General features: G+C 39.0%; 2 protein-coding genes across 5 annotated transcripts in view; one reads left to right on the top strand and one right to left on the bottom strand.

The window, feature by feature from the left end:
* Positions 1 to 702: 702 nt before the first annotated feature.
* ckap4 (cytoskeleton associated protein 4) lies at positions 703 to 3,978 on the bottom strand. The gene is made up of 2 exons (XM_004083066.4): positions 3,556 to 3,978; positions 703 to 2,446 (listed from the first exon to the last, which is right to left on the bottom strand). Exons 1-2 carry the CDS (start codon positions 3,961 to 3,963, stop codon positions 1,019 to 1,021), a joined length of 1,836 nt encoding a protein of 611 aa, XP_004083114.2. The 5' UTR covers positions 3,964 to 3,978; the 3' UTR covers positions 703 to 1,018.
* Positions 3,979 to 5,638: 1,660 nt separating this feature from the next.
* uhrf1bp1l (UHRF1 binding protein 1 like) overlaps positions 5,639 to 23,205 on the top strand; it is a 37,181-nt gene continuing 19,614 nt past the window's right edge. For 3 of the 4 annotated variants that reach the window (XM_020714341.2, XM_020714340.2, XM_020714338.2), the window contains exons 1-3: positions 5,640 to 6,047; positions 21,116 to 21,278; positions 23,154 to 23,192. In XM_020714341.2, coding sequence (XP_020570000.1) covers positions 6,004 to 6,047; positions 21,116 to 21,278; positions 23,154 to 23,192 — 246 coding nt within the window. In that variant the 5' untranslated portion in view covers positions 5,640 to 6,003. Of the gene's footprint in view, positions 6,048 to 21,115; positions 21,279 to 23,153; positions 23,193 to 23,205 lie in introns of all 4 variants that reach the window. The other variant, XM_020714337.2, reaches the window with a different exon arrangement.

Genomic DNA, 23,205 nt, shown 5'->3' with positions numbered 1-23,205 from the left:
CCTGTTCTGTCGGATGGACGGCTTGCGTTATTTCTACTGGTATGATTCTACCTCTGCCTTCAGGCAACAATTATTTCCTCCAACAGACGATTGATGTTAGGAAAGAGAACACCTGAAAGAGAGAAACCTGTTCTTAGCACCTAATGAGAAGTTATGGAGCTGAAAACATTGATTTAACTGCAGCAGTTGAAGCTGCTGATCTGGTTTTCTGTCTCCACGGATGAATAAACACTTTTTTAAAGACCCACTCCAATGAATATCATGTTTGTGTTTTTATCTGATGGAAATATTTAAAGAATATTCAGCTGTTATGAGTATTTCATTCAATCGTATTTGTGATGTAGAAAATCCGCTGGGCGGGACTCAAGACTCCCTGGTTCTCCACTTGCATACAAATAGATTCATGTACGTCTTTGTTTTCCTCGTTCGAGCTGGCATTACAATATTGTTTGCCATTTTTTTTGCACAGCTAATGCTGGGTTGGGGGTGTGAGGGGCTGTAAACTAGTGGGAAGAGATGTAAACAGAGAGCTCTCAGAAACAGAGAGGGGTTGCTCCAAAATAACGGTCCCACCTACAACGCAGAGGAATGGTTCCTGCTGCTCAGCAGAAACCATGTCCTAGATACAACACCGATTTTTTATTTTGGCCACAAATGCCGTAATGATAATAAAAAATTTAGTAAAAAAATAAAAACGGAGGATTTTAGTCAAGATTTCTTTTTATTCTACGAAAAAGTAACAGATAAACAAAGGAGTGCTCACAAATTTTTTTTGCATCTTTTTTAACACTTCTGGCACCAAATCTCAATGAAAATAACCGAATAAGAAAGTACAGTGCAGAATTAGTGTGCATTTAAATTCACAGATCAACAGTCTAGCACTGCTCCCTTTCATAACACCAACTAGGAGGAACATTTCTGCATGGGCTGTTGTCCCTGTCACTGCTATTTTTCAAAACTACAAATCTTTGTCTTCATTCTTTTCTTTGGCTAAGGCGTAAAGTGTCTGTATGGTCTTCTACAGTTCGCCCTCAAGCGCAGAAATGGCCTCATCGTGGCCTTCAAGTTTGGCTGCTTTGCTCTCGAGTCCATCCACCATTGTTCTCAGGCTCTCCAGCTGCTCAGGGTTCATTCTGCTGCTACTTTCCTCCAGAGCAGCGAGTCGAACCTTCAGCTCTCCTACCTGCCCATCCAGGTCAGAGTCCTTGGCATGTAACTGCTTCTGCTCTCCGCTCAGAGCTGCTACTTTGGAGCGCAGCTCCTCCACGCTGCTTTTCTCAGCACCTTCCATGCTTTCGGACAAACCAGCAAGTTCTTGGCTTGTTTTCTGCAGAACCTCTTGCAGGGCGGCAATGGCCTCGTCATGGTCTTCCAGCTTCGTTGAGCTCTCCAGATGCTCGGGTTTCGTCCCGCTGCTCGCCTCCACAGCAGCTAGTCTCTTCTCCAAGTCATCCACCTGCAGAGAGATGGAGTCCATAGAATCTGACTCCATCAGGTCTCCACCTGCAGGTATCTTGGACTGGAGCTCTTCCAAGCTGCTTTTCACCTTTTCCAGCTCCTGCTTCAGGTCCGCTTTGATCTTCTCCACTGCAGCCCCCTGGGAAGCAAAGCTGCTCTCATGGGCGTCATATTTGGCAAAAAGGGATTCAATTTTGACGTTGACATCAGATAATGAAGCAGAGAGTGAATCAGCGGTCTCCTCTGAAGCTTTGACCCTAACATCAAGGTCTTCTAGTTTTTTCTGAGCCTGAGCCGCCGCTGCATCCGCCCTCTCCTCCACGCCGCGAGCAGCATCAGTGACCTGCTCCACGCCGCTCTGCATAGCTTCGCTTTTCTCCTTCACCGCCTGAACTTCAGCTTCTGCTGCAGACAGCGACTTCTTCAGACTCCCAGTTGTCTCTTGCACCAAAGACCAGACTGACTTAACCTCCTCAGAGAGTGAAGAAACTTCCCGGTTGCGAGTCTGGATCTCCTCCCTCACCGCTCCTATCTGCTGTCTCAGAGAATCTGCGGTGGCGTCAGCCACCTGATTGGCCGTTTTGATCTCAGACACAACGTCAACGATGGCCGACAACTCCTGCTTGATATGCGTCGGGTCTTCAATGCCACCGAGGCGGGCTCTGAGATCCGCCAGCTGAGTTTGCACTTCGCCCTGAGATTCGGTGAACTCCCCCACGCTGGCTGTGATGGACTGGCTGACTTCAGCCAGGCGCTCCTCAACCGCTTTCTCCAGAGAGGAGAAATCCAGCTCCCGAGCTTCCTTCACCTCCTTGATGCCATCGGAGAGGTCTTTGAGGAGGTCGTTCTGAAGCTTTTGAAGGGCCTCCTCGACCCTCCTGGTCTCCACTTCCCCCCTCTTCATCCGGCTCACAGCCGTTTCCAGCTCCCTCCGTGTGATTCCCAGCGATGACTCCAGCCCGTCCACAACGCTCTTTAGAGAGTCCACCTGGTAAAAGTGGAGAAAAACAAATTCTTTTAATACTTTTTGGAGTTTTTCTAGTAGCTAATCTAAAAACATGTTGCGTCTTATGGATTTAAAATCGTGGCAAACGTTCCGTGTCTGTCAGCCTTTCCTTTTCATTGAGGCGGAGTCACCCATCAGTCAACAGTTATGCACTTCCTTATAAGCCTTATTCAGCTTATCCATGATCTTCTAAGAAACAACCATAAAAATCTAGTTTTTCAAGATGATGCAATTGAATTTCTTTTTTCTGCATTGTGTTTTAAAGTACAATTATCAGTACAAAATTATGATTTGCAACCAAAAACATTTAATTTTTTAAGACAATGTGGGGTTTTAGCTTGTTTTCTTGCAGTGACTGGAACATCATGCCCAAAAGATTTACGACAAGCTTAATCTGGCATGCTTAAAGTCCCACTCCAATCGTATTTTAATGTAGTTTAAAAGCAGTCCAGGTGTTTGTTTTCATTATGATTATGCCATTTTTAGCCCAAAAAAAGTTTTTTCCTATGACATGGTTTCTCCACATCTGAGTTGTGGACAGAACTGTTGGCACGCAGTAAGTCCACCCCCCTTCCCGTCACCCATAGCATGCTCTCCTGCTAGCTTACAACTTTTGGCGAGCAATATTGAAGCTATGCAGCCGTTTGAGCCAGATAAGAAAAACAAATGAATCAAAATAGAGGAGCAGGGAGCTTGTGACCTGCAGATTGTGGCACCTACGTCACACCTACAAGCTTTTCATTTGTTTAATGAATTGCATAAAAGAATTAACTCAGAAATGCAGCTTTTTAATTAACTTTCTTATATGTCCTCCATCAGAAAAACAGACTAAGAACACTTTTAAAACAAAATGTACATTAGAGTGGGTATTTAAAATTTAACATTGGGTCAGAAATCAAATACAAATAAAAGTTGTTCTAATTGAACCCATGCATCCAAACTTGATTTTTAACTAATTTCTACTTGTGTAACAAATAAATATTTGACAAAGCCTGGGAGTTTCTTATTAAAATCCTTAAATAACAAGTTTGAAAGCGGTTGGAAACATTCATTTGACTTCCTCTTCTCTGTGTTTGCAGGTTTTTGCATACCTGTTGAACAACACTCTCCATTTTTCCGCTCATCTCCGCGTTGCGCCGTGCGCTCTCCTCGTGTTTTGCGTTTGCGTGACGGAATTCCTCCACAACTTGCTGTAAATGAAAAGCTGCAAACCCAGCGGCGCCAATCAGCGCAACATAGAACAGCGTTGTCGCAAGGAGTCCGAGGCAGCCGCTTGAGGAGCGTGGCCCCTGGGGGCTGGGGCCCCCGTTGGTGGTGGGGGTGCTCTTCTGGGGCTTCTTGGGCGCATCCTCTTGGAGGGGCGCTGCGCTCTTGTCGCTGTTCTTCTGGCGGTGTTTCGACATCCTCTCCGGGAGCTCCGTGGATGAGAGTGCGGCGCTGCTGTCGTGGATGGAAAGGCAGCCCCACTGGCTGAACCGGCAGCGTATCAGTGAGCTCATCGTGTCTTTCCACGGGGCTTTTTTTTTTTTTTTTTTTTTTAAGGTATGCGGATGGGGGCTGTCCTCTGTGCGCAAATCCAGACTCTGCATGGAACAAAATCATCATAGACACAAGAAGCGTTTTGTGCAGAAGTTTGGAGCCTTTGTTTCACTTTTGCGCCCCAATCTGTGCAACAAAGACACACATAATAACTTCCAGTTTCCCTTTTTTGTGATAATTTGATTTTTATTGTAAAATTTGACAATTAAGAGTTATTGAGCTGTAAATACAATTATTTTAGCCAAATTGTGGAATATTTTGATTGAAACTTTGTCAAAAATGACGGTAAAACAAACATAGAGCTTAGGTTTTGCGTTGAAACAGACGTTCTGCATTTCTAATGAAACTTTGGGAGGGGTTCTCTTTCTCCTCTTGCTCCTCCTTTCATACGTGGCAGTTGCTGCATCCTCTGATTGCACAGAGCTTGCAGAGTTGCCCATGTGAGAAGTTAAAACTTAGATGCGCAGAAGCTGAGGAGTGGGCTCGAGTTAAATTAGGACATTTCTAGCCTGTTGTTGTTATTTTTTTAAAGCTTCAATTAATGAAAATGTATTATTCAAAAGAACATCTAAACCATGCAAGTGTATACATTTTTCTTGGTAAAATGTTTTCTTTTTGGGTATATTTTTTTATATTTATCATAGCAACGTTGCATATTTTCACCCCCCCCCCCCCCCCAAAAAAAGTACGTTAAGTTTGCTTTCTAAAACTTTTTACCCAATCTGACCACTAGGTGTCACTAAAAGAACATTCAAAGATGACTATATTTTTTTAAATAAACTTTATTGCACATTATGCCATTTTACAAGGATGTACTTTTGGGTATGCAATAAAAATCACAACTGCAAATTCAAAGATGACTGTAGCCAGCAGATTAAAGAAACAATAAAATTGATCATGTATCTTTTTTTTGTTGCATGAAATAAATCAATTCCAAATTCTACCTTTCACAGCTTTTCTAAGCAGGTTTAGAATGTTTCCTCAGATTATTCTTTTAATTTAGTCTCTTTTTACATTATTTTCTAACTTAATGCTGTTGTATTTACAAAAAGTTGATGTTTTTTCTGAAGTTTAACTTTTTTATTTTAGTAAACATTAAATTTAATTCAGAAGCAGTACAGAGTTTGAAAATAAATTAATTAATTAATGAAATCATTAATGAACAGATGAACGAACAAACAAATACATTTATAGATAAATAAATTCACAAACACACGGGGAAATATGGGTTTATTGTTAAAGCCATGTCCATTTTAAAAAAGCCCAAAAAGTAAGAAAACTGTGTTTGGTACAAGTTTCTTCATTGTAGTGATGCTCATTGACATTCAATTTTATACTATTAAATACTCTGTTTATTTCTCTTTTAAATGTGTCAGATTTGTGCATCTGTTGTCGCACCTTTTTGTCAAAAAAAGCAACAGTAGTGGAAACTTGTTTGCCACTGGCAGAAAAGAGTTGTCAAGTTTTAGGTGTGCAACAACATACTGGTAAAAAAAGATCAACGTTTGTTTGATTCATTTCAAATAGCATTGGTTGAAATTTAAGCGATTAAAACCACATTTGTCAACACAAGAGAGCAAAGGAGGAAAGGCTTGTAGGGGAATTTTCGAACAGCACTTGAACGCACCGCGAGTCTCCGCCCAAACGCCGTGTCAACAGACGCCGCTCCTCCGTCGCGCCGTCCAGGTGTACGGTGCGCGATATTGCGGAGATCCTCCTCACCGTTTCGGAGCCTCGTCAATATATCTGCCTGAGATGGTCTCCTCGATAAGCTTCATCTCGGATACCAGCTGTCCCTCGGACGTTTAAAATGTTGCGTTCGCGCCCCCTCTCATCTCTTGGACGGAGGACAACGCGGCTACGCCGCTGAAAGACATCCCTGCCACGGCGATGAGAATTGGAGCTGCTTTTATTTTATAGGTCGAGGAGGAGAAGCTAGCATTATTAGGCTAGTTTACACCCGGAGGCGGCAGCTCTAGTGTTATCGGATTATCTTGACCATGGCTGGACTTATCAAGAAGCAGATCCTGAAGCATCTCTCCAGGTTAGTCAGGACGTTAGCGACCAGAGTTCAGCTAAAAACTGGGAGATTCAACTGTCAGGTTGATATTTTTCCTTTTTTTGTTATGGAAATGTGTGACGTTTATTTTTTTCCGTAAACAGATGTGGGAGAAGAGCCGAGGTTTTTATTTTTATTTTTTTAAGAGTGGACTCTTGCTGACTGTTGGTGTCCGCGGCGGGTTTTGTGTTGTCAGCCTCATTAACTAGCTAACATGTTAGCATGTGGGTTAGCCGGTGACGGCTAATCCCTGGATACTTGATGAGACAGGTTGGGCCAGTCACGCTGCAAAACAACAATCTCAGCTTTCCCTGCAGGCAAACATTAACCCAGTCTGTAGTGACTTATAAAGAAATAACTTAATTTAAAACACACACACACACACACACACACACACACAAAAAGGGAACCTTGTTAGATATTTGAATCCGTGGTTGTTGACATAACTTACCTGCAGGTCTATTTACTGTTGTGTATGCAGGAAAATTATGTGATAAATTAGTACAAACATTCATTTAAACGGTTTTAAAGACGCATGAATTGTTTGATCTTTGTTTAAAGCTTTTTTGTTTATGATCAAAGTAATACAACAATTGTATTAGAAAAATACATTAAACTTTGAATGGCAATGAACATTAAAATAAAATCTTAGTTGTAAAACAAATTGCACATAGAAACAAAATAAAACTTTTCAAAATTATTTGACATTTTGTTACAAAACAAACACCAATTTATAATGTTGATGATTTTAAATAAACCTTAAATAGAAATGGTAACAAAATTTGGATGCAAAAGAGAGAAAACTATTTAAAGCAGTTGTCAAATTGATGGTTGTGTTTATACACAACTAGCAATAGCCTTAAAGGAATTTAAAGAGATGTTTTCCATTAAAGCATTGGTTTTTCTTTAAATAGTCAGAGAGAAAAGAAAAAGTCTTGCTGTTTTTAAATTCAGAAATTTTTAATCTTATTACTGAAAGTTTCACTTTGAGTACTCAAAGGGAAACTCAGTTAAATGTACTTATATTTAACTTAGATTTAGTCACTCATGTCACAGATAAAAACAGGTTTAAAGACTCGCTTTGAGTATTTCTTTATTGAAATTGCTGTGAATCAGGAACATACAAAACAATACAATTAAAAAAGATTGTAGTGAAGCTGTGCGGTCCACAGGCTCCTTTCTCCGTTCCTTTCTGATGCATCCTCTTGTAGACAAAAAGATCCATGTACGACTTCGCTTTTCTCGTCTGAGCAGGCATCTGGCTCAAAACTGTAAGGCTGGACAGCTCCCATATTGCTCGTTGTTTTTTGTTGAACCGGTAATGTTAGGTTGAGGTTGTGAGGGGCTGTAAGCCATCAGGAGAACGTGTTAACAGATGGATGATGGGAAATGGGGGCGCCAACAGTACGGTGAACAATGCTGAGGCAAATTTCTAATAAACCTGCAGAAACACTCTGTAGAAACGATGTCCTAGAAAACTCCAGTTTATTTTATTTTAGCTAAAAACAATATAGTCATAAATAAGAGACGACTGGGAACGCTTATACAATAGATCAAATAATGATTGGAGTGGGACCTCAAGAATAAAATCAGAATGTCGCTCATCTGATCCAGTCTTTTAGAATTAATAAATGTTTGCTTGTGTTAAACAAAACACACATTGCTTTATTTGATGCCAATTTCTCTCCAAATGCTTTAGTAAACTGCAGTTTGTGTGATGGCGTCCTGCAGCTGTTGTAGTGTTTGTCCGTTTGCCCTTGGCAAAATTCTCAACGGCAAAGACAGGAGAGCAAAAAGTGCTGATTGTCTTTGGCTTTGTCATGATGCTTGTGCGAAGCTGATCTGTCAGTCTATGAATAACACAGACGGCCAATCCTGCGCTTTTCTGTCAGTGATGTCATGGTAGAAGTGCTGGGTGTCAGTGACGTTGGCTCATTTACTCACATAGCACACACCTCATTGTCTGAGGGATTCTGTTCTTTGACATCATCGTGCTGATTCAGCACCGCCCAGAAATAGATGCACCTTATTTATACGTGCCGTAAGATGTGCTTACCCGGCTACAGATCCTGTTTTGGGTGTCAACATCAGCTCAACCTCCAGGCCTTTGTGCTGCAGAGGACACGCGTCTGTCCAAAGCTGTTTGTAACCATGGCGGGATTGTTAGCAAGACGCTGCTGCAGGCTGCGTCCTTACACTTGACCGACCTCAAAGTCGGCAACAACTCTTTCCCCTTTGGTCAACACTAGTGCCCTGAAGCGTGTGTAGCATGTTAAAGCTCTTTAGAGGGACTCCTAACAGTGTAAGCTACTAGAGGAAATCTTAGCAGTATCAGTTTCAGAATATTTTAAATGGCAACATGCAAATGGACAACGGTCAATAAAGTGTTTCAAAGAGGATCTAATTAAGGTTATTCTCCGAGGACGAGTCGACACAAACTGTGTGTGCGTTTGTGTTACATTGGACTTTGAGGATGGAGAGCTCTCTGGCTCAGTTCCAGGCAGCCATGCACTAATAGAAACCAAATGTTGGGCATAAAACCAGTAAACTGATGGTTTCATTAACTATAAATCCTTCTATTATATCATTTTGTGAAACTAAACATTTTTCTGCATTCTGAAAATGATTGGAGCACTTTGAAATTCAAGTGCAAACCCATCAAGGCTCTGGATCGTAACTAGGCTGTGATCCGATTGAAAAATCAAGATCAGCAATTCACAGATTCTTACTATTCAATATTTAAATGTTCGAAAATAAAAACAATAGGTCGTTGAAAATCCATAATTTTTACTTTTATTTAAAAGAGAAAATCGGAATCAATAAAACATAACAGATAAAAACACAATGATTTTGACATAATATTGATCACTTTAAACAACGTCACAGTCAAAAGTTTTTCTGTTGTCTTACGTTCATTTTTTCTGTACTATATTTATATATATATTGCAAATCAGTGATCCCGAAGGTCACAAATATTCATACTCTGTTTTTGGAATAGATAGCAAAGTATTTGGATACTTGTTACAGCCTAACATCCATCATAATCAGTTTAGCTTTTTTAATTCTTGTAATTTCGGACTCTATGTTTTAAAGCCTGCTTGTATCAAAAAAGTAGGGATGGGGGTCGGCCCATTGTTAAAAAAATCTACAGATGTTCTTCTGACTCTTTTCAGAAACACTTTATTTTTGAAATGTGTACTTGTTCCTAATTGAATCATAGTGATTCAGTGAGTCAGAGATTTTTGACAGGGATACATGTTGTTCCTTATAGATTCCAGGCAATGGGGAAGTTGTAGTTCACAGTTACGTCCAATATTCAATAAATGGTCTCAATGCTTTCAGATATATTTACATGAAAGTTTAAAAGTGATTAGGCCTGCACAATATACCGCAAATTTATCGTTATCGCAACATCAAGCTATGCAATATGCATACCGCAAAAGATGTCAAAAATCGCAATAAATGATTACCTTAAATGTGCTAAAACAAACTCATGGCAGCTTGAAATATTGAAAAAATGAAATAAATCCCTTTATGCATTTAACCAATTGGAAGGGACCCGTTTACGTTGTTGATCAATCAGATGAGCCCTTTTATGTTTGATGTTTGCCTCCTACGTCGACAAGGGTCATTTGGAGTATATTTTTTAAACTTTTGCAGTGAAATGGAAATTATGTTTTTGGTTGTTTTGCTGTTTGTTTATATACCGCAAATTATATCGTTATCGCAATATTAATCACCAATATCGCATATCGCGAGTTTTCCTCATATCGTGCAGCCCTAAAAGTGATAGTTGCTCCTATGAGATCCTTTGCTGTTGGTCATTTCTAATATAGGAACAAAAGAAAATCTAAATTTGTGTCACTGTAGACACGACCAAGTATCTGTATCGGCAAATTGCGGGTATCGGTTATCGGTATTGGACGGATAAAATTATGTCTATCAGCCCATACCTAAAAAAAAAAAAAAAAAAAAGGTGAAAAGTTCTAACAATTCAGAATATTTTCTATCTGTTAAAATAATAAGCTAGATGTTTTTGTTGTATTATCATAAATGTTATTTCGATAACATAACTGTTCAGTGGTCAGTAAACTGTTTGCTGCAGTTGGGTCAAGTGACAAACCGAAGTTAGTAGTTATCAGTAACACTGAAGTACAGTGACCTTTACTGTCAGTAAACAGTTCTGCTCAATTACTGGAAATTTTCATTTACTGTAATTTAATGTAATTTAGAGCAGATTGTTTCACCGTAAGCATCAAAGCTGTAGATGTTTGTTGGGAAATTGCTTCGTGACCTCAGGGATGGAAAATGTCCACTTTTCAGAGAATAGAGAACTGCAGATTAGATGGTGTTTGTGATGGAAGCAGACATGGAACACGGCAAATCAACAGTTGTGGGGACTGTAGACTGTGGTGCAAAGGTTCACAGGACTGTCAATGTTTCTTGTAGCCACTGATGCATATTGATTTTACGACTGATCCAAAGCTATTTTAATTTAATTCAGTTTATTTTCTAGTGCACCAGGTTTCAACTGACGGTGTAAAGACTACGTAAAAACAGAGAAAAAATTATGATTGTCATACTCAGTTGAGATGATTCAAATAAAACCTCAATTCTAGGATAATGACCTATATAAATAACTAATAGATTACCTTAAAGGTGTCTGGTGTCCATTCCAAATAAACAAAAAGCAACAGTGGAGAAGAAAATCTTCCTCTTAATAGAAGAGTTGGAAGAGTCTTCAATCAGAACCATCTCAGGGAATGGTGGAAAGGGCGGTAAGAACATGAACATGGCGTCGTCAACAATTCTTTCCTTTGACCATAGAAGAAGGGGCTAAATTGTAGCCGGACAGACGGTACACGATGACGTAAGAAAACTGTGTGCCATGCTGCACATTTTATACCAAAATAAAACTGTTTGCACCCATTAGCAATCTATCTGCAAGCAAGCGACAACCAACCGCCTGTCTCTTTTAAACGCAACGGTGGGACTTTTGGTGTTTTAGCATAGGAGACAATTGGAAATGTCTCCCTTTTGACTCCAGCCTCTCTATGTGTAATGGCCTAACTTATTTATTAGTGGAGATTTGGTTAACTATTTAAAAACAGATGTTCATAGCTCTGATTTGGGTTTTAAATTGAGATTTTTAATGTGCATCGTTCCAGAATTACTCTTTAAATGAGCTTGAATCAAATTAACATTGACTGTAACTGGTTCTTTAAAAAAAAGCAAACACTGATGACATTTAAAATCAGGAAAGAAATGGTAAATAAATTTCCTTTTGTAAATGGATAAAATGAATATAAATTAGAACTAAATCAGAACTAAAGCAATGAATGGCTAAAATTGCATTGCAGGAACCTGGTGCTTAACACTGCATCTTTCTAACCCTGATTTCTATGGTGGAACCACATAATTCCCACCCATTGCTACAGAGGAATGCAGTAAATTCAGTGGGTGTTTAGACAAATCAGGTTAGAGACAAGCTTTCACCAAATGACTTGGTATTAAAGGGAATGCTATCATTGCCTAAAGAGTTCATGACCTGGTAGATTAAGGTTGTAATCAGGGTGGTGGTATGCGAGACCCTTTAATTTTAAAGTTTGAACCACTCCATCCCGCATGACTTTCCTCTCCTTTAGTTTCAATGATGAACCAGATGTCTTATCATCCTTTTATTAGTTTATGATTCCATAGGTTGATCCTTCAAGGATCTGTCAATCATTGTTGTAATCTGAGCACTCTATTTTTCAAGCGTCAGCTGCCATGGTGACGTGTCGTCTTCGTGAACTGCTGCTGCTTTTTCACCGTTTCTCATTCATTGGAGCTTGGAAAATGGCTCCCTCTGTTTTTCATCATCTGCTCACATTCTGCAGCAGCTGGATGATGCACCACACTGATGAACGCTGCGCTGCTTCTTGGTGTTGGCGCTCGCTGCTGGTGGGACGCCTAATATAGCATGAGTCATGACTTAGTGCTGTGTGGTGGGTGTCTGTGAAGGGGCTTTGTGTTGTGTTGTTTTGCGACAGAGTGAAATGTATCTGGGATTCTTCAGCAGTCTTTGCTGTTAAATAATTTGGGTTTTATTGTTCTGCCTTTTTATTTTGAATCTATTTACCCCCACCTGCACAAAATCAAACATTTTACTGCAGACTATTGGTGTTCAGGACTTTGTTCTTTTTTAATATGTTGTTGGAATTCAAGTATTGAAAAAGGTTTGATTAAAATTATAGAAAAGCTGGCAACTTTGTCACCAGATTCATCCAAAAATATTGACAATTATTGTTCAGTTTGTACAAATTTTCCCTTTTTAACCTTTGTTTTTTAATTGTTTAGGGCAGTGTTTTTCAACCTTTTTTTGAGCCACGGCACACTTTAACCTTGACAAAAATCCCGCGGCACACCAGCATCCAAAAAAAAAAAAAAAAAGCAGAAATTCATGGTCTGTATTGATCGACAGCCCCCCCCGCCCGCCCGCAATCTCACGTGTATTTTTGTGATAATTGTGGCCGGAAAAGCAGGAAGTTGCGGCTGTTTTTTCTAAGAGATGAAATGAAAGTTAAATTATAAAAATTTAGAAACTGTTTGTTTGTTGGGGTTTCAAGGCGTTTCGCAAGGACAACTCATTGTGCGCTGGGACACTGGCTCTTTAAGCCAATGCATCATGGGAGATGTAGTGTGAAAAGTGCCGAAAACTTGCAGAAAGACTGGCGTCTCTGAGATTTATTGTATTGTCCACTTGTTTCACGGTCTGACACCGGACTCTGTGGAAAGCTACACTGCTAAAGACGAGCTTTAGCTGGTATTTCTGTTAGAACTGAGCGACTTTATCAGCAGAATTAAGAACAAGGAAGTGAAGACTTTAAGCACTTCTGATTGGTCAGACTGATGACATGTGATTAAGCCTTCAAGAATGATTGGTGGAGACAGTTAAAGGGACGGGACTTTTCCGCAAACTGTCATAGCTGCAGGTAAATCGCGGTAACATCATTCTTATCAAAATGTCTTTAATAGAATTAAATAAACACAAAGAAAAAGTAATTTTAAGATCTTTCATATTCCTAACTACTCAGTGTTTTATCAGGGCCTGTTTGGATGAACAAAGAGCTGATATCCTGGAGATGGGAAATGTTTTTAGATCAGTGAATGATTAATGAGGGCAATTTCTCCACGGCACACTTGACCATCTCCCACGGCACACTAGTGTGCCGCGGCACACTGGTTGAAAAACACTGGTTTAGGGGACACTAACCTGTTGGGAATGGGATGTTTGCACACATTTGTTTTTCTTTTCCCCCCACAAAAATATTTAATCCTAGTTTATGTTATTCATTGGTTTTTAAACCTTATTGGAAAGTTTTTTATTGAAGAAAAATGACTTGTGTTAAACGTTTTACTCTATATTCCAATCAGAACAGACACATCGTTCTGCCTTTTTTTCTAATGTTTTTACAATAACAAATTTTACATAGAGACATGCTTTCTAGTATTTTTAATCTCCTTTCAAAAAGACTACATTAAAAATACATTTAAAAAAACTGACAGTTGATCAAGTAATTTTCTTTAGTGTTTGATAGAAAGGCTGCCTGTACAAAGTAAACGACAAAAAATAAAGAAAATAAAAAACTATTGTGTATTTTATATGAAATAGTCCAAATTTAGTAGGAAGGTAAAAGAAAAAAGAAAAAAAACGTTCCTGTTAAATAGAACAGCCCATAATATGCAGACCTTATTGTTGAGACTACAGGATTTTTATTCGTAAGGTTGGATCTGCCAAAACATTTATTACTGTACAGGCTATAGAATACGTTAAAAACATAGTACAAATGATATATCATCTTTTTTTTCCTGGTGTATTGTTGTAAAGTGTGTTGACATCTCATTATTTTGTCCTCTTAAAATTACTCTTTGTAACAAAACAAAAAAAGACTTGTACATGTATATTGTTTCTTGCATTTCTCCGTTTGTTTCACATTCTCCACTTTGCTTTTTAAGGTTGGCCGTTCGCTCGAGTCTCTCGGGCCATTTTCTTCCAGGTTAATCCCTTACTAGCATCCATGTCACCCGGCTCTGCCTCAAACGCATCATCAGAGCACGGAGAAAATCTGTCTCAGCCGACCAAACCCAAAGACATGAGCTCATAGTTCAGGGAGCTGAAGTCAATGTTCAATTTTAGCGGTTTTATTGCATTTTTTTTCTTTTAAACACACTGCATAAAACATTTAAAACAGCAAGTCTTGTCGCTCTTGGAATTTGAATGCATGTCCTTGTTTGTCTTGACTGACTGGCCTGGCTATGGTCTAAACCATCTGAAAAATGTTTGTCTTAAATCATGTGCCACATTCTCACTCAAATCCAGTTTTTCAAAACCTGCAGAGTTATCTAGTGTGTCTGAATTCACTCACTACTCCCCGGTGTGTGTGTGTATATATATGTATATATATATATATATACATATATATATATGTTATTTCAAAATCCAGCGCACTGGAAAATGTCTCAGAAGTTTCTGTTGTGTTCATCAATGCCATTGTCTGTGTATGACATCACCCATAGAATGTGGCTTACTTCCAGCTTCAATGAAATGCAGTGGATTCAGTCACCATTTATTTTTGCAATATGTATGCCACCATGTTGGAGCCAGACGTAGTTGGTAAGCGGTGATTGATCCTAGTCTGTCTGAGTAGACGTTTTTATGGCAGCCACTCTGGCCAATCAGGAGTGAGGTTGTTGGAAGTCCACACCACTACCATTTGAAACTGTGCTACACAAAATCTGTTAAACGTTTCAAATGTTTGGTGTGGCGGCTAGATTTTATTGAGACATCTGATTGACCAGTTTATAACTTTAATAACTTGCACTGCAGAAAAAATATAATGAAAAAAATTGGGATTATCAAGAAGATGTTACAAGAAGTTAGAACAGCAAGAATGGTTATTCTGACAAATAGAATGACTGATTAATCGCTGTTTACTTCTCTATAGAAGTCTATAGGAATTTCACTTCTTGGAGCGAGCGGGTATTTCCTGTTTGGACGTCAGGTGGCGGAGGTCACTCAGTCCAGTTCTCATATACTGTCAATGATTGATGCTGACTAGATTGGAGAACATGGACCACAATCCATTGCGTTTGGACAATTTCATTTGGAAAAAAAATGGCGGACTAGTAAGTCCGCCGATAAGTTGGCAAATGGGTGACATCATATTTGCCATTTCTTGTGCACTATATAGTTTTTTGGAGGTTAAGGAAAATTACTTCAGTTTTCTTGATAGCCTTCCTCCCAAAGTCCATAGCAGATGGATGTAGTTGTAATTTTATTTGGAAGAATCTGGTCAGATAAAAGGTTAGATGGTGATATGTAAATGTAAAGAGGAGGTTGAAGAATGCTTATCAACACAAACAGCTGCAACAACAAGACTGCCAAAATATTAAAATTCTTAATATTCTAGATTATTTGTTTTTTTTAAACTTGGCTTTAATAGCCCTAATTCTTATCAAATAGCTGGTAATTAAACTTAGCGACTTTGCAGCCGATGTTTGAGCTTTAAATTAGTCAATTACTGGCTTAAGTTTTAATGTTAATAATATTAATATTTTACATGGAAAGTGGGCAGACCCCCATTATTTCCAGCAGTTTGCTTTAATCTCTTTATTGAACTGGATTTGGTATAGTGAGCTCAGTTCAGCTAACGGGAATGATGGCTGAAGCCATATTGGGAGCACAGGGAAAACAATCGTCCAGTGTAAACCTGACACCCTACTAATCCTGTCCCTCTCAATGCTATGGTCTGTGATGACGGTGGATTTTTCTTCCAAACGGGGTGATTTGGCTTTCACAGTCTAAAAACCTAGATTTTTGAACACTCTTAAGAGTTTTATTGGAGTAAGGTAAAAGGAGAGGAGAGCAGGCCAGATAAGGCACCAGAGAGCAAGCCAAAGAAGCTGCCCTGCTGGCTGATACTTGATCAGCAGCAGGAATTAATATTTCACTGGTCACAAGGCTAAGAGGCACTTGCACCATCGCTCAGGGTGCTAACTGAGCATGCTCCTGAACCACTGCATGCTTGCTTGTATTTGTGTTTTGCTTGATTAAGTGTGTTTTTTTTGCCTTGTTCTGCTGTGTTGAGGCAGTGTTCATACCTCTGCTGCTGAATAATTTATGGGAATCTCGAATTGTAAATGATTCTTTTGCTGCCAAGAATGAGAGGAAAGCGATGTCATTTTGACAGAAGTAATCTGTACTGAAATATTCTGACAACAAAACAAGCCAAACTAAAAGGACAGGTTCTTTTAGACTATAGTTACGCACACGGCCTACTTTCTTGTCTCCTGATATCGTCTCAACAATAAAAGACTGAGGCTGTAGGAACACTAATCTATTGTGTCTCTGACCAATATCCGGTTACTGAGTAACTTCATAATCCACATTCATACTTTACACTAGCTGTAAGGTTTTTCTTTCCTATAAATACTTACATCATTTCTGGTTTCAATTGATTCATTGATTGTCAGTTTTTTTGTCTTTAAATGCAGCTTGTGATCTAGAAGAAAACTTTGTCCTTACAGTCTGGTAGTTCCCACAATATCAAATATAGGTGGGAATCTTAGGGCACCTTTTATAATTTTATATAAATAAAAAAAGTTGTTTAGAGTTTTTAGCACACCAAGTTATAGGTTACACCGGCCAATATATTATAAGTTGATTTGGGGAAAAAAATAAATCAGACAATACCTTTTCTTTTAGGATCATACTGGTGGTAAATGATCTAAATTACATTTGCAGTCAAACAAACTAAATAAGCTAATGGGTTTTTTTGTTGATCAAAGTCCCAAAGTTAATGCTGATGCACATTGTGCTGCTTGTAAAGCGATGCTGCAGAAACTGGACACTCCAGGAAGCATCTCTGGGATTTTCCAGTTAAAAGTGTCCTTAAATGCGAAAGTAACTTGAGCCGGGTCATTCACCGAGTTTCTGCTCGATGGTTTGTTTTATGGAAGCAAGTCAAACCCACATTACTGAATGGAAAATGTTCCAACCGTACCACACTCTTTGATTCCAAACCATTTTTTTGCCCAACTCACTGCTCTAAAGGAAATGTATAAATGTATCTCATCACTCTTTTGGATTTTTTTTTTAACATGTTACCAACAAAGCCTCAGCTTTAAACTGCTGACAATCATAACAGCCCGAAAAAGGCTTTGGAAATATCTCAATTGGAATGAATGAGTCACATGAGGAAGTTTTTACCTTTTTTGCATCGTAAATATACACTCTGTATATTTTCCTGAGTTTAAGCAGCAGGAGCCAAAAAAGGCACAATAAAGAAGAAAACGACTAAAACTCACAACGCCTCTGAACAAATCCGCCATGCCTGGCGTAATGCTGCTTTCACACCAAATGCAATTCACGTGTCAAATTCGTGTCTGCTGCCCACTTTTCCCACGCGTGTCAAATTTGCGCCCAGTGCCTCAAATTCGATGCTCAATGCTTTAGTTCTTAAAGCTAGACCAGGGGTGTCAAACTAATTTTGGTTCGGGGGCCACATTCAACCCGTCTGATCTTAAGTGGGCCGGACCAGTAGCGTAAAGGCAAAATAAAGCTTTATTCTTGTTTTTTTACCCAATTGGAAAACATGCCTCAACCAACATGGTAGCCTTATCATTTCTTATTACACATTCATTCACAGAGGCAAATGGATCTTAAATAAAATTAATTTCACTTTACAAAATATTGGTTTATTCAATTTTATACAGACTGAATATTTTAAATCACTGAAGCAATCCTGATAATAAATTCAAGAGGGGCTACAGAAAAAAATGAAACATCTTCCTGAAATGTAAACGTCCAAACGATGACAAAATTACACTAAATTAAACTTGCAAACATTTGTGAACATAAGAGTTTGGAGTTAACCTCCTTTCTCTCCTGAAACTTCACCAGACCATTAATATCAGGATTCAAATCCTGTGCAGAAACACATTTACTGTCATTCAAGTGTGCAAAATACAATGAAATGTCCATTATTATTATTATTCACTATTATAAGAATCTTTTCCTGACCTTTGATGGAAGCGCCATCAGTGACCAAAATTACTTCATGTGACCAGTTCACTCCAACATTGTCCAGCACAGTAACTAGACAGCTGACTATGTCATCAGCTGTTGTGTCGATGAACTCCAGAAACTCCACTGTGACGTCTCTTCATCACCTTTAATAAATATGCACAGCTGTACATATCTGTGATGTTGGTGCTTTCATCAATAGTGACTGAAAATACAATAAATGACTGGATTCCTTCATATAGCTGCCCATGTTTCCTCAGAGATGTTGGATCTGATCATAATTCCTGACAGACTCATGTTTAAGGTCGACTGCTTTTTGGGGCACAAGACTTCTGCAGCCTTGAGCATTTTTCAATAATTTCACCATCAGTAATAGCAGCAATAAGGTAGCTAGCTTTCACTGCTCCATCACTGATGTCACGGCTGCAGTAAATCCAGATTTTATTTATCGGTCCAGCTAATAGTTGCTAAATCATTTTTTTTCTTAACTGCAATTGGTGAAACTTTTCTTTGTGGAGAGTTTCATAGTGGTGCTGAATGTTATATTCTTGGAGAACCTCTTGATGACATACCAAGCTTGCAGGTTTGCATTCAGCTCCGTGAACAAATAAAACGCTTTCCATTTTTCTGGAAATCTCAGGACTTCACTTCAACCTTTCTTTTCTTTTTGACAACATTTTGGTCATTAGGGTGTCACTACTGATCATCCTTCAGTGGTCAGGCTCACAGGGAACCAAACTACTGCCTACCCAGACACAGAGCTGTTAGGTCTCGTTTTTGGCACATGCAGAGTTATGTTGTTTCATCTGTTAAGCTTTTCCTTTGCTCCCCTTAGTGGTGGAATTGCGCATTTCGGTTATTTTAAAAAAAATCATAACTTGACACAGGACTAGAAACTTGCTTTCTTTTTTAAACATCCTTATGATTTTTACTCTTCATGTGTGGGCCGGACTAAATCACCTGGCGGGCCGGATACGGCCCACGGGCCGTATGTTTGACACCCCTGAGCTAGACGCTCCTGTCATGTGTGGAAAAGCCATCGTCAAGTTTGTAGCCTCTTCACTACATGGAAGCATTGACTGTATCTCATTTACAATCCATGGAAGACACCAATGATGTTGAGAGATCAGGTTTCTTTATTTTGGCAAACACATCTGCAAATGAAACTCCATGTCTGGTTCATGACATCATTCATAGTCTGATTTTTTTTTCTTTTACGGTGATCTTTACCTTCTGCTGTTGGAGCCAGTGTCTGAATGATGGTGCTTTCAGCAGTACTGTACTTCCATTGCTCTGTAACCCAGTTTGATGAATTTCTGTCCGCTCAAGAAAAAAAAAATCTTGATACCAATAAGGAAAATATCATGACGTTTGGGAGGAGAACATTCAGATTATCCATGTTTGTTTTGCACAGTGGTTCTTCTGTGTTCCTGTCAGTAGCAAATACTGATACACATATCTACATTGCCCTCTAGAGGTAGTTAGCGGTAAAAGACACTGCTAAAGGGCAACCGGTTGTTGGTGGCAAAATAAAGATTTTCATCTGAATTTCTTAAGCGTCAAGCAGAATAACAAAAACAAAACACCTTTTCGTTATATTATAACAGTTAAAATCACGGGCAGACATGTTTTTTTGGTTGTACAAGTAAGGGTTAATGACGAAGTGTGCAATATGACTTTTTAAAGCACTTGCTTCCGAGAAGTGCGTTAAAAAGTGATACTGCACTCTTCGAAGGCCATTAACCCGCTTATACCATGGTCACTTACAAAAGAAATAAATATTAACCAGTTTTTAGTGATTAATTCTTGATTCTTTCCCCCCGATTTGGATTGTTTTTTTTTAACGAAAAGCGGACTATTTGTTACGTGGTGCAGCGCCTTGTCATAGTAACGTGACAAGGCGCCGCACCACGGCTGCAGTCAAGATTCGGCGATATAAAATAATGTACATATATAAATATGCTGATCGTCCCGATAAATCAGTTCAGAGAGAAAGTTCACCTCTCACCTCTCAGTTCACCTCCCACCGGTTGTTTTTGTCCAGATGATGAAGCTAAAGGTTGTTTTAAAGAAGCCGGCAGAGTGATACAGAAGATTTTAGATAGGTGACCGGAAATTCTTTTTGGGACGTGCGGTTATCACTTTTTAACGCACACCCAGCAGCCAATCAGAATCGAGTATTCACCCGGACCAAGGTATAACAAAATGATGACGTTTAAGCCCTTGGGCCGACTGTTATAATAGGGAGTGAATCAACCCTTTATTAATGTCATGGATATCTTAGTTCTTTTATTTGGTAAATACGTAGACTAATGAATTGTTTCTACGTCATTCTCTGGCAGTCAAACAGGAAGTCAAACACTAGACAAAGATTGAGAATGTGCACAGTCTGTGTTATGGGTTTCTGGAAAATCTGAGCCCGTTTTCATGAGAGACTCCATTATACTTGCCCACTGAGATTCATGGGTCAATAAGCTATTTAATTTCGAGGCTTTCTGTTAAATAGTAACTTTTAGTCGGCTTTGGCATAAGGTTTAAAGGAAAAGGCCTCTGTGCTGAGAAAAAGCAAATAGACCAACAGCATAAGTACAAGGTACTTTGAGACCGAGGTTATTCACGTCAATATTGACTCACACCTAAATCTTTAACACTTTATCCTAATCCAGAATCAGATTTGAGCACAATCTTTAAAGCCATTCTGAATTAGTTATGTACACACACGTCACACCAGTTTGTTTTTCTCCTAAATCCCCCATATGTTAACTAAAATGTATTTAGTCAAAAACTATTTTGGAATAAAATATTTGTTCTTGTTTCTTGAAGTTTTTGAATTTTCTATCCTGAAACCATGATTTTGTTTTGAATTTATTTTTTTCTAACATGTTTGAAATGATGGCTTTTTGAAAATGTAGTTTTGTTTTCTCAGAACATCATTCCTCCGTGTCTATAAATATAAATACTGTGTTCTGTTCTCTTTGAATTGTAGGTTTGCAAAAAACCTGTCCCCGGACAAGATCAACCTGAGCACGTTGAAAGGAGAGGGCCAACTCACCAACCTGGAGCTGGATGAGGAGGTCCTCCAGAGTCTGCTGGACCTTCCCACCTGGCTGGCCATTAACCGGGTTTTCTGCAACAAGGCTGCCATCAGGGTGAGGTCATCTGAATGAATTTCAATCAATCAATGTATTATTTGTATAGCACTTATTTAAGCAGAAGCAACCAAACTGCTTAACATAAAATCACATAAAATCAAAGACAATATGATACAATAAGGAAACAATAAAGCAATAAACCAATAAAAGCAATAAACCAATAAAAGCAATAAAACAACAAAAGAATAAAATTAACAAGCTGACCCACTAAATCCGTTCACTGGAGTTAAAAGCCTGATTAAAAGATGAGTGACTTAAAATCACTGACGGTTCTGGCTGACCTCACAGAGAAGGGGAGAGCCATTTCAGTGTTTAGGGGGTGCAACTGAAAAGGCTCTGTCTCCCCGAGTCACAAGCCGAGTCCTGGGAACCATTAAAACATTTGATCTTCAGATCTTAGGACTCGACGTGGACGATGCACATGTAACAGCTCAGAGGGATGCAGAGGTGCCAGACCGTTCAAACATTTAAAAACCAAAAGTAAAATCTTAAAAGTGATCCTAAAAGACACAGGCAGCAAACTTGACATGAGTTTTTATACCCCTGCTGTCTATAAACTGCTTAATTTAGAAGAGTAAATGAATCAGAAACCGTTTTGAAACCTAATTTTTAGTTACAAACTAGACCTCCACAATAAATTGCAAGTTTATCGCGACATCAAGCTCTTTTGTGTTAGATGCTCGCCTCCTATGTAGATGAGGGTCATTTGGAGTATAATGTAAGTTAAGTTGACTCCTATTTAAATGAATCTGTTGCACTGAAATGGAAAGTGTTTCTGGTTGTTTTGCTATTTGTTCATGCATTCCAAGTTATATCGTCATCGCAATATTGATCACCAATATCGCAAATCGCGAGTTTTCCTCATACCGTGCAGCCCGGTTACAAACAATTCTGTAGGTAAAAGGTATTTTTTTAAAAAAGTCCAGGGAGATGTTCCTCCGTGATTTTTTTTGGTCTTTTTTTTCCCACTGGCACCATCTCAGGTCTGGTGGTCAGCGACATGTCCATCAGGAGGCTTAGACTCACCCTGGTCTTTAAATGCTTTCTTTAAGGTCAAAGTCTATTTCCCGCCCTCCACATTTCCTTCTCCACCCTTTTCTTTTCTTGCATTCTCTGGTTATTTACAGAATTTCCCAATAGTTGCATTCTCATTTTTTTTTTTTATTATTTTCAACCTTTGATCTAAGGTTAAATGATGCACCTTTTGCTGTACAAGCATCATTTGTGCTGTATTTACAACTTTATGTACCAAATTATTTTGGAGTTCAGGAAAAACCCTTTAAACGGCCCGAGTACGACTCTATTTCCGTTGCACTTGTTGAACAGTTAAGAAAAAGTGAGATAGCAGATATTTATCTCACTTCCTTCTGGTTTGTTCATTTCTGCTCATTATTTCCTTGTTGCAAAATGTCTGAAACTTTTTGTTGTTAGTTTAAGTAACAACTTTGTGAATCGATTTAGCCTGAAAACAAAAAATATACACAAATGGTAAAACAGTGATTTGCTCTGATGGATTTAAGTAACAGACATGAGCTAGCGCCACCTCCTGACAGGAAATTCGATGCCAAATATCCGTTCCAGTTAAAGCTGTAGTCATCCAGCACTTCTGATTTATGCGCTTTGAAAAGCATGTTCATCCATAAAACCTGCAGCTGAACACAAGCGTTAAATCTCATTTACAGCGTCGTGTGACTCGCACTTCAATCAAGAGACTCGATGATTAACAGCGAACGGATTTCTGCAGCAAAACTGTATCTGTAGAGTTTATTCTGGAATCTCTTTATGTGGATTTTCTGAATTTCTGTTGCTCCAAAAGACTGAAATTGCTCAAATGCTTTCTTTAAAAGTGCCACCTTTCTTTTTCCTCGGCAGATACCTTGGACAAAACTGAAGACTCACCCAATCTCTTTGGTAAGGTTCTGTG

This window comes from Oryzias latipes, chromosome 23 (assembly GCF_002234675.1).
Source record: "Oryzias latipes chromosome 23, ASM223467v1".
NCBI classification, from domain to species: domain Eukaryota; kingdom Metazoa; phylum Chordata; class Actinopteri; order Beloniformes; family Adrianichthyidae; genus Oryzias; species Oryzias latipes.
Note: the sequence above shows the minus strand (reverse complement) of the source record. Positions and strands in the feature narration are given on the sequence as shown.